Source organism: Hermetia illucens, chromosome 4 (genome assembly GCF_905115235.1).
Source record: "Hermetia illucens chromosome 4, iHerIll2.2.curated.20191125, whole genome shotgun sequence".
In the NCBI taxonomy this organism is placed as follows: domain Eukaryota; kingdom Metazoa; phylum Arthropoda; class Insecta; order Diptera; family Stratiomyidae; genus Hermetia; species Hermetia illucens.
This window is the reverse complement of record NC_051852.1, coordinates 103004299-103015995: the sequence shown is the minus strand read 5'-3', so window position 1 is coordinate 103015995 and position 11697 is coordinate 103004299. Positions and strand designations below refer to the sequence as shown.

At 43.4% G+C, this 11697-nt stretch overlaps 1 protein-coding gene across 1 annotated transcript; it reads left to right on the top strand.

Annotated features, from left to right (window-relative positions):
* Positions 1-268: 268 nt before the first annotated feature.
* LOC119654928 (28 kDa heat- and acid-stable phosphoprotein-like) lies at positions 269-10612 on the top strand. Its single transcript, XM_038060579.1, has 3 exons — positions 269-505; positions 9391-9475; positions 9548-10612. Exons 1-3 carry the CDS (start codon positions 496-498, stop codon positions 9969-9971), a joined length of 519 nt encoding a protein of 172 aa, XP_037916507.1. The 5' UTR covers positions 269-495; the 3' UTR covers positions 9972-10612.
* Positions 10613-11697: the final 1085 nt, after the last annotated feature.

The window sequence follows — 11697 nt, the reverse complement described above, 5'->3', positions numbered from 1 at the left end:
TTGATTACAAATATTCGCAGAGGCGTGCTTAGGCAGTGGGGCGTGAATACCGTTCCAATAGAACGCTATTGTGAATGGTGGTATGATGAATTAGAGGGAAAACTTTAAACAATATTCATTATTTCTAAATTTATAACATTTTTATTGAAAGCGTCAACCATTTAGTTAAGATAATAACACTTTATTTAAAATATCCTACCGACATTTGCACTAACCACTAACTTCACTCCATCACTACTCCCCGAAAGTGGCTGAGAACAGCGCGAATGCAAAGTCTCCAAAGGATTGGCACTCTCCGTGTTTTTCATATATGTGGCGACTGTTTTTCTTTGTGAATTTTATCTTAGGACTCGTTAAGAACCTCGAGACGAAATTCGTCGCCGGCCGTTTGTTAAGTTTTGCGCTCGGTGTTTAATTAGTATTGGATTTTAAAGGAGGAAACACGACGCTGTGATATAAGTTTTATTTCTTGCTTTCGCACCCAAATCGATAATCATGCCAAGAGGTAAATATGAAAAGTTTTCCAGCGAGTTTTAGTGAAGTCGGAGTGGTTCTTCGGTGATATTTTCGAGGTCGCTAATTGGTTTGTTATTGGTTAGGTCATGCAGAAATACGACAAGTGGAGAAATTTGGTTTTTAAATAGTTTGTTCATGTGGGAATATTGGTTTACATAACCTCAATGAGAGTTGCGCTGGGTACGCCACTTCGGACCGTGGGAGTATGAGGTTTGGTGAGTGTCTAATGTGTCACGCTTATCTGGCCACAAATATTTTGGAGGTAGCATTTGCAGGGCTGAGATTAGTCCACGCGGCAGTCAGTCCCTATTATTTGCTTGGCGGGCATTGACAAATTTCCCAAGTTTAGGTTGAGGATGGCAGTAAATCTTCCATTAACTGCTGAATCTTGGGGAAATCGTGCAATATTAATTGTCTGGGAATCAGTATAACTAGTTCTTAGGGAAAAATTGGAATGGTCGGCTCAACTGTTTTCATTGCACTCTGGCCTCATCTGCAAAAAAAACTTCTTTGGGACCTACGTGGTTTGGGCCAGGTTTCCGCTCGTATTGCAAATCATGGGCGCAATGTTGTTATAACGAAAAATAACAACTTTTTATTTACAAAAGGAATGACTATAAACTTATAACTAACTTAGGGACTATCTTAACAGTTAAACTTAGTCTAAGGTATATCATGTAGCTTAACCTAACTTATCACTAAAGAAATGTGTGGAAATATTTACAAATCATTTTGGAGGAAAAGTCGAAAAAAACCTCCATTCGTTGAGCATATTTAAAAACAGGGTGGGACGGGGAGGGAAAAGGATTGGGGTAGGATGGGTGACGTGCGGGAGAGGGATGGGAATTAAAAGCTAGGAGGGGCGCTAATGATGGGTAGGTTTAAAAAATTGGGGGTCGGAGAAATTGCCTGTGTACTACTCTACTGGTATCGGAAAGACGGTTCTATGATTGGAGGGATAAGAGGATCTGGGGAAACAGATGAGTCCGAAGAAGTTTATCTTCAACGATCTCTATCTGCATGGCTTTGGAGACAAGAGGACTAGGATGGGATTGACACTTGACCAGGAAGTTGAGGGCATGACGGACAAGGAAGGATCGATACGTGGGGTTTGGGTGGACTCGTAGAGGATCTGGTTGGAAATGTACTTGGAGCGGTCTTCGTTTTTAAAAATGTTGGCGCAGTGGCGAAAGATCCTGCGCTCCTTAAGGCGGAGTCGTTCCATTTGAGATGGGGAGCAATCAGACCAGAAAATGAAGAGCAGGCGGATAGCCTTTTTTGAAGTGGGGATATTGATACAGGGACATGAAGGCAACAGTTGCACGGCCTAGTGCCTTTGTTATATGAGGGACGTGCGAGAAGCGGGAGTTCATTGTCACTCCGAAGTAAGTGACTTCCTTCACAGTAGGACAAAGATCTAATGTCGCTCCACCTTTTTGGCGTCATTCTCATGTTTCCATGGAAGAAAATGGTCTTGCTCTTGTCGGGATTTAAGGAGAGTTTCCAACCGGTGAAATAATGGTAAAGTTCGTCTAAATTAGCTTTCAGACGCGCTTCACCGCGGGGGATGTCTTTGGTGATGGTATACAGGATTAGGTCATCCGCGTATTCGTATCCGAATTCGGATAGGGCACAGGTGAGGAGTTGGCTTGCGGATGTCTGCGGTGAACAGAGAGAAAAGGGTTGTAGAAAGGACTGAACCCTGGGGAATGCCGGCCGGAAGCTTATACGTGAGTCCATATTGCCATACGGAGTCGAACGCTTTCCTTAGGTCAAGAAGACAGACTATGGTGGGTGTCTTCCGACTGATACCTAGGATATCAGTCTTGAGAATAATAACTGCGTGCTCAATCGAGTGTTTAGTTCGGTTGGCGAATTGGAACTCGGGTAGAGTGTTGTTGGAAGTACTCGTGTTTTTGGAAGTGCTCGTCTATGAGTGATTTGATGACCCGCTCGAAAAATTTTGTGCAGGAAGATAGGATAGAGATAGGCCTGTAACTATCGGGATTAAGTGGATTAAGGTTCTTTTTTGGGATGGGTGCAATGCGAGCACTTTTCCACTAGATGAGAAAGTAAGCGTTGAGGAGGCAGTGATTAATGATAGAGGAAAGTGTGGTGGACATGTTGGGAGCGCACTTTTTCAACACTATGGAAGGAATTTTGTCGACCCCCACTGATTTTTTGTTCTTGGAGGCTGCAATTACAGCTTCCACTGAACTTAGGCTGACAAAGTGGATGGGAGAAGGTGTTGAGAGAAAAGTTTAGGTTGGGACTGGGGCGACAAAAATTTGGTGCAGATTGGAGCTGTTCAATGGTTTGTTTCACAACACTTTCGAAGTGTTGATCACGAATGTGGAGGGTGCAATGTTGCACTTGAAAGAAGTGATCGGCTATGAAGTTCACCTTTTCGGGAGTTGAAATACTTTGCGGAAGGATAGACTTGCCTAGACGAGGACAAGTTTTTCTGAATTACCTGAAGGTATCAGAGTTCAGTTCTATGTGGAGGTGGTTAGTGTAAAGAGTTAAAATTCTGTCGCGGATTGACCTGTCAAGGGAAAGGATTTCGTCACGGAGAGGAGAGGATTGCGGAGAGGTATCTATTTCTAGATAGCCCCCGCCTTAGGGTACGTTTGTATTTGATATCCTCAAGGATATCATTTGGGAGAGAAATTAGGTTGCAGTAGTTAAGGAAACGAGAAGGTATTAGTTCGTCACATATTTGCTGAATTACTTCAGTGTATTGAGGAACTGTCCAATCAATAGTATCGTTGGAAACTGTTTCATTGGAAGGGAGGAGGAGAGGTTCAAGTTTGGATTTAAGTATACGATTCGTTCACCTTCTGGAAGTCGGAGACCAAAGTAGGAGAGGGTCGAGTGGCTCTGTCGGGGAGTGAAATATCTAAGACCCCGGCATCGTGGTCACTGATACCGGGGACTGTTTCTAGGAAGGGATAAGTGTTTGGATTGGGTTTGAGGGTAAGGCTGCTGCTAATTAGGAAGTGGTCAAGGTAGAAATGATAATATCCTTTATTAAATGACGGGAGGACGGGGCTGAAGTGAGAGAGGTTGATATTGGGGTTAGAGGTGGTTAGAAAGTGGTGGAGGGTTTCTCCGTTCTTGTTCGATCGTACATCGAACCATGACGGGTGTCCGGCGTTGAGGTCTCCACCTATAATTACGGACCAGGACTTGTTTGCTCTCGGTTGCGCGGAACAGAAGGGTAGGATAGAACGGATGTCATGAGTATCAAAGGATTGATCGGGATAGTAGACAGCAACGAAGACCAGGGAAGAACCTCAATAGATTTGAAGCTATTCGGTGGAGGAAACAATTGTTTGGCAAGGAATTTGTCGAAAATAAGGATGACCGTTCCACCACAGGTGTCTCGACCTTGAGGGTTAGACTGAGGACGGTCATTTCTGAAAAGGTTGAAATTTGAGAAAATGGGCTTGGTTTCCCCACTATGTGGGGATTATGCTCACCAAGAAATAGCTCTAGTTCGTGCCTGCGGGCAAGGCCTATAATCGAGTTAATGTTCAACCAACTCGATGATCCTAATGTCCATTATTGGTCGTTAAGGTACCCACCATCGCGTTGAACATTTGCAGGAATTCTTGCGATTTCCCGGCGAACTCAAGGAAATCGGGGTTGGAAATATTCGGGGGATTTGTGCGTTGGGATGTTGGGGCAGACTGGTTGGACACAGATGGCCGCATGAAAGCGGGGTTTTCGATAATTCTGGGAGTAGAAATAGGAGGGAGTGGGGTGCTCGTTTTTGAGCACTCCTCGCCACAACTCGGACGAGTATCGGGCAGTTGCGATAATTTGTGGGGTGGTCATTGCCCCCGAAGATCACACACTTTGGCGCTTGCTCAGGCGTTTTGGAGCATTCGCCCGGACCACGTTGGCAGTTTTTACACTGCAACACTTGCTTGTTTTTAATTTGCTGGAAGCGCACCAAGGTATGCTGAATGGCCTCGATGCTAGAGATCTGTTGCATGGTTTTCGCCTAAGTTGTAACGTAAGGCTTGACGGTCCTTGCGTCTTCAGTTCTTCGAAAATCTCAGCAGGTGAGAAAGAAGCGGCGAGGCCTCTTAGGATGAGGCTTGTTGTTTTTTCCGAGGGAAGGGTGTAGGTGAAGAATTTATTCTTGTTCTCCACCAGAATTTTCTTCGCCGTAGAGTAGTCCTCAGGCGATTTGGTAAGGATTTGGTGGGTATTACCTCTGTAATCAGTTAATTGTTGGATAGGGCACGTGTAATTGAGTCTTTGATGGATTTAAAGGTATTCAGTGGCTCAACAACCACGAGTGGAGGAATCTTTCGGCTTACCTCTTTAATTTTATTGCTGGTGTTGATGGAAGACTGATGCGTGGCTCTATTGTTGTTGTTGTACTTTTGAAGTGGAGGGAACAGGAGATGGTTTGTTGATGGTGGCCGGTTTATAGGTAGTACTGGTGTATTATTAACCGCAGAAACGTCTGCCACTTCGGTTTCCTCGACTGGAACCGACGATGGGGAGGCAGTTTGCCCGAAGGTGCGTTTACTTTTTGCCTCCAACGAGGTATTGCGCCTGAAGTCTCAGAATTAGTTTCTCCTGGGGCTTGTTCTTATTTAAGGCCTCCGTCAGCTTCCTCAGGAGGCGTTTGTGATGTTTCCTTAAGGAAACAGCATCCCGGATCTCTTCAGCGGAAATCGGAGCATCCTTCAAAGTTTCGTCTGAGCCCAGCGAGGAATCGGACTCGCATTCCGAGGACGCAGTAGACGTTGCTGAGTCCTCTCGTTCGGAGAGGGGACTAGAATTGTTTTTTCTACGCTTGTTCCCCTTCACAAGTGTGAATTCGTCCTCGGGCGGGAGCGGAATAACTGTTTTCCTCATTTTCGTTAGACAAGAGTTTTTCAAGCACTATTCCCGGAACGCTGCTTGTTCTTGAAATTTTCCCTGCTCTCGGGTTAATGTTGCCGGGCGGTCACACTAGTTAACATTCGAACGTCGAATCCCTAGGAGCGGGATTCTGATGTATCGCACTTCACTCGCACAAAGCGGATCTTTGTTCTTGTTCGCACACTCGTACACACAGTATCGACACAATGCGCTTAACACATTCACTCTCGGACAACGATGCGTCCACATGGGACGGCACCGCAGCTAAGACTGTTTTACGTCTTGACTGAGAATTTCGACGATTTGAAAATTCTTTTTATACCCATATTATCTAAATTTAAGTATGAGGTTTTCACATACTTTTATCGAAAAAAGTTTGCTGTGTATCAAGACATCTTGCACCAAAACAATGAACTAGTAGAACTTATTCGATTGCCAAACAGTTTGGATCCTAACTGAATTATTGGTCGGCTATTACTACTCAATGTACCTGCGTTCCTCTAGTGCCCTGCGCAAGTGATATTGGGGCGACCCACTCGGCAATCATATTGGAAGAGTGGATCCCACTGCATGGCATAACTTGGCAATGCAATTGTTGCCTCTCCTTAATGCGTGACCGACCCAATGCCACTTCTACTTTCCGATGTATGAGTTACAGGCCTGTGCGCTGACCGTATTCTTCGTTTGAAATAGTGTCAGGCCAGCGTACTCTGATGATACGACACAGATAGATGTTAACGAAGGCTAAGCGCTTTTGAGTAGCAGTGAATTTCACTTTCCATGTGCTATTCCCATATAGCAACACAGAAAGAACGCCAGCACAGAACAGTCTCAATTTGATGTTGGTGTTAAGATAACTACATTCAATTTTGGACAGACCAGCGAAAGGGGATCTAGCGCTGTTAATGCGTCGGATAACATCCAGTTGGGAGCCACAGTCGGCAGAAACCACGCTTTCTAGATGTACAAATTGGTCGACGCCTTCGATAGTTTGCCCATTTATGCAGATATGGCTTTTGTTGATGTTAACTTCAGTCCAACTCTACTTGCCCCCCTTTCCAAATTCAGAGCCATTTGGCCAAGGTCCATGACCTGGTGGGAGAGCAAAGACATCATGTCGCCATTGATAAGAAGAAGAAATAATATCGCCGCCAGGATGCAACCCTGGTGGACTCCGACTTGGATATCAAAATCTTTCAAGATTTTACTTCGAGGCAACACGTAACATTTTGCATTATCATGTCATTTTAATAATGGCTATTAGTTCCTGTGTAGAGCACTCCAGATACACTTCCTGTTAGCGATCGAAAGCTTTCTCAAAATCGATGAAAAACAGATGCAGCGAAGATTTAAATTCCGCGCACTGTTTCAAAATGTTCCGTAGAGGGTTGATGTAGTGAGTGCAGGAGGATTCGGAGCAGAAACAAGTCAAGCTTTCCGTCGCTCAATCGTTTGAAATGTTCTTTGGTGCCTTCCAGGATTACTTTAGCCATTATGGTTGTGACAGCAGGAACCATGCAATGCATTATCCAATTATCATGCTCAAAACGAGTGCCCTTCTTTGGAATCTTAGCGGCCATCCCCTTATTTCATTTTCTGGGAGGTCTCGGATTCTCAGGACTTCCATACGAATGGAAACAGCAGATTTACAGTAACTGCAGATGCAGCGATAAATAACTGTGGGGAGACCGTCAAGTCCAGCGGATTTGATTTGAGTGGATTGATGCCGATATGATTTTTCTTCTGCTTGGAGGAGCAGTTTATATCCACTTGCTACGGTGACTAGTCCATCCAGAAGAGGACGAACTCCATCGGATGTGATAAGATTAATAACTATGGTGAAGTGTTCTTTCCATCTCTGCAGTTGTTCGTCATCATGGATGAGAAGTCGACCGGTGATTCCTTCTCAATACGGCTGAATGATTTGCGACCACATGCAAGCTATTTTGTAATGCGGTATACACTTCTGAAATCAATATGTTCTGCGGCGTCGTTCCTTTCCCACACCAGTGAAATAGCAAATTCATTTTTGTCACGGCGTGCATTACGCTGAACTTCTCGGGATTTCGCTCGGCATTGGAGTCGCGTTACGCCCGCCATTACTCGCAGCGATCATTAGAGTCTTCAACACTTTCCGTTCATCTACCTGTTTCTATATTTCCGCAATTAGTCAGATCTTATGAGGTCCCTTCGGAATGAGGCTGATGACTTACCTGAGAAAGGAGCACTTTGATGGCATCCCAATGCGCATCGATACTCTTAGGCGGGTTTTTCAGTATATCTGCCGTTCGATCAGCAAGATAGCTCACTGTCGAGCAACAAATGGGTCATATAAGCGGCCGATATTGAACTTAGAGGGTCGCAGCTCACCAACCCTGCGAGGAGTGGCGGACGCAACAGACAAGCGAACGTAAACGGCTATCAGATGACAATCTCTTTCGAGCCCGATGTCAGCGGTTCTTTTCTTACGCACTCCCCAGAAGACAACTCCTAAATCTACTGATGATCGCGAAGTAGTCGATGTGATTGAACTTATGGCAGACTCTGTGCTCAAAAAATGCCCCCCAATGACGAGGCGATGGAAGTTGGAGATATCCACAAACCTCCTCCAATTATCGTTACTGTCGCCGAAACCGTGTTCCCCGATCACATGTCCGGGCAAGGTGTTGTCAGAAGCCACCTTGGCATTCAGATCACCCACTACGACCACAATATCACCTTAAGGAAGCTTCTCCTGAACTGCATTTAATTGCCTCGTAGAAAGCATACCTATTAGAAGTCTGGTTTGGTGCATAGCACTGTACGATTGTAATGTTCCTAACCTGTACCAAAATCTTGCAGTTTGAAATCTATCAGAAACCGGCTTTAAAGTCCAGAGAGTGCGTCTTGCGGTAGCTATCAGAAGCAATTCGACACTGGATTCACGTCTTCTACCACTTGGCGTTCCAGAGTACGAAATCGTATTGTCGCAAGAGGGGAGAAGCACTCTCCAGAGTCCCTTTATCTTACTTAACTTAGGCGCAGAATGTCCAGCTTATATCGTTGGAATTGCCACTCAAGTTGAGCACTCTGGGGAGCCACGCCACAGTCGTCGAGGAGCGTGCGCATATTTCTGAAACCAATCATAGTCCGTTTTCGATAGTCAAAGGTCGTTGCCGTTGTACGCTAGAGAAGGTAGGAAAAACGTTAATGTTATTATATCGCCACCATGCAAGTTGGGACCTCTTTCCCAAAGTGCAGCAGTATATTTAAGATTTTTGATAGCTTCTCTAGCTTACATACTTGTACGGGTAGCCTCCAGTCTCACCTAGGTTTTATTCCGTGCTGTCACTACTCCTATACCAAATTAAAAGAACAACGTTATCTAGGAGATAGTTCTTTATTAGTCTTTTTATCAGTATGCCTGCATAAAAATGTATATGCAAACAACAATTATTACTCGAAGCACATGGTCAGAAATGGTGGGCGTGCGAGTACTCAGAGGGAATCGGTATGGGAGATTCATTCGCCCTTCTACTATTACTGCTACACACCAAAAGTGTCTGAAGAGGTGTTACTGATGTTTCGGCAGTAATAAAGCTTCGAAATTTTCAGGTCGCTATTCCATAAATTTCTATTCCTCTTAGTCGTCTCTTATGACAAGCAGGGACTGACTGAGTGTATTCTTAAGCCGTAACTTACAGGGTAGGTAGGTTCTTGCAGTTACAAGCTCATTTTTTGCTTCTGAAAATAACGCTGTTAGCTTCATATACACAGGGGGGTTAGTGGGAGCAGCCAGCTAACCTACAAGTAAATGAGTGATGTCTTCTCGGAGCCAGCTAATTATAGTATGTGATTGGTTTTTCCATACATATAAAAATATTTCTCCTTTCTCGAAGACTTATGAATATTCTGCATAATTTACCTTAATTTTCCGACGAAGGACCAGGCGAAAAAAATTAAAATATGAAAAGAAAATCATCAAAAATTAATTTATTTTTCTATTATCAGGAAAATATGTCAATCACAAAGGACGGTCACGGAACTTTACTAGCCCCGAAGAACTGGAAGAGGAGATGAAAAAAGATAAGGAGAAGTGAGTACGAATGACACCACCTCTACTCTGGTGCAATTAACCCTGAATCCTTATTTTCCGTTTTTATTACAGAACATCTCGGCAACAGGAAGAATCTGAAGGTGAAGACGAAGAGGCATCCGGTGGTTCAAGATCGGGTAGTGATTCAGAAGAGAGTGATGACGACAACCACAAGGCGAAGGGAGTTTCCAATCTAATAGAAATTGAAAATCCAAATCGTGTTGCAAAAAAATCGGCAGTAAAAGTGTCAAAAGTGGGATCTGGCGATAAAGCCGCGAAACCAGAACTTTCGAGACGCGAACGTGAGGAACTAGAGAAACAGAAGGCGCAACTCCTTTATCAAAAGTTACATGCCGAAGGCAAAACTGAGCAGGCACGTGCTGACTTGGCTCGATTAGCTATAATTAAACAACATCGGGCTGAGGCAGCGGCGCGGCGTGAGGCCGAGAAGAAGGAAAAGGAAGAACGGAAAAAAGGTGGGACCAGCAATCGATAGTTCGTAGTCGCATTCAGATTATTCTATACAAATATTTGAAACGGTTTTTAGTCGTGATAAAGACTACTCACACACACAAACAGGAAAATATCGTTGAGACAGTAAATAGCAAAAACATTGAAGACGTCTAATGCAAACTATAAATACTAATTATAAACTATTCATGTGTATTGTATACTATACGAAATGTGGATACCTTCCCAGAAAACAGAAAATTTGGGGCGATATTTGCATGACAAGCTTTTGAGATGAAAACGGCAATCAGATTGTTGCTATCTACTCTATGTTCTCGTTTTCCAAATCTAATTTTCAAACACTCAGCCCTGATAAAAGTAAGTTTTTCGAAAAAGATATTTTTCGGAACGGAGCCATTTCTAATCCAAAAAAAACTATTCGATCGTTATCGTCTACATTCTGTTTGTCCCACATTTAAATTGTTTAGTTAAATGAAATAAAATAACAATAAAATATCATTTGTACAAGAGAAGAATATAGACCGGCATGTAACTGTTAAATAGGTTTATGCGCAACAAAGATTTAAGTAATCAATTGATAATTTAAAAAGTATATAGAGTTATATTGTAAGTTTTTAAATGAAAAAAAAATATTGTGAGAAATAAAAATTGGCAGAAAGTAACGAATTTTTGTTGTAACTGAATTTCCTAGTTAGAGTGCTTGATATTGAAATTAAGCAATACGAGCTTCTGCCGCCTGAGCCATTGTCTAGTTGAATAGAAAACATGAAGTAATATCGCAAGAGCGCCAGGGAAGTTGACTCTTCGGGTAGGGTTGAATTTACGTATCTATAGTTGCTGAAACATCTTAAGTTATGGTGCTGTGCCAATCAATATCCTTCTTCTGTTGCATACAGTGACATTAGTAGAAATTCACATGTTGGTGGCATACGGTGAATTAATAACATTCCAATGTCTGGAAACAACACCAGTTTTCCAGCAGGATTATACAATTTTTAAATGCAAAACAGCTGGCGCATGTTGAACAGAAATAATACATGAAGAGATCAGCGCCCGAATGGGAAGGTTGTCCTCCGAGGTGTAGGAATTTATTAATGAGACACAAGCAAATTAAGTTATGAGCAACATTTTGTTATTGGTCTTCACAATAGTCTTCCTCTAAAGGAGCGCGCCCACTGGGACCGACAAGACAGTTTTGCTAACGCTCTCAGTGGGCGACATAACACGACAGAATATTCTCTAGTGTATTTGCGAGGTGAACATATTGAAACCAGTATTATTAACTTATGTTTGGCGTAGGAAAATGCCTTAGATAACAAACAGACAAATGTCTGTACATGTTTCAGATAAAACCTTCTGCAGCAGACAAATTTCTAAGCTTTGGCGGGGAGGGTTTGCTTTTAGGCTCCTTTCTGCGTTCCACCTTCACCAACTCCTGCTGTATTTTTACGATTGCGGAGGAAACCGCCAAAAGCCAAATCTCCTTCGACCTCAGCATTTCCGTAACTATATTCTCCGGGTTCACGCTCGTTTCCCAACGTTTGGTTCAAAGTCCTCCTCTCCATTGCGAACCGTCGGCCATAGAACATTACATCTTCTGGATCCGTTAGCAGTTGAGTCATGTTGTAGTTGGTCTCCGCATGTTTCCGCTCAAGCCACACCTTAATGTTGGGATTGAGCCTGTGCATCCATCGACCCTACGTAGACTTGTCAAATTAGCGTTACCAGAAATAATTCGACTTTGATCTTGT

Bases quoted from the DNA above. Each gene is read 5' to 3' on its own strand.
- LOC119654928 (XM_038060579.1), top strand. The intron at 9,476-9,547 runs GTGAGTACGAAT...TTTTTATTACAG, and splicing joins ATGAAAAAAGATAAGGAGAA to AACATCTCGGCAACAGGAAG.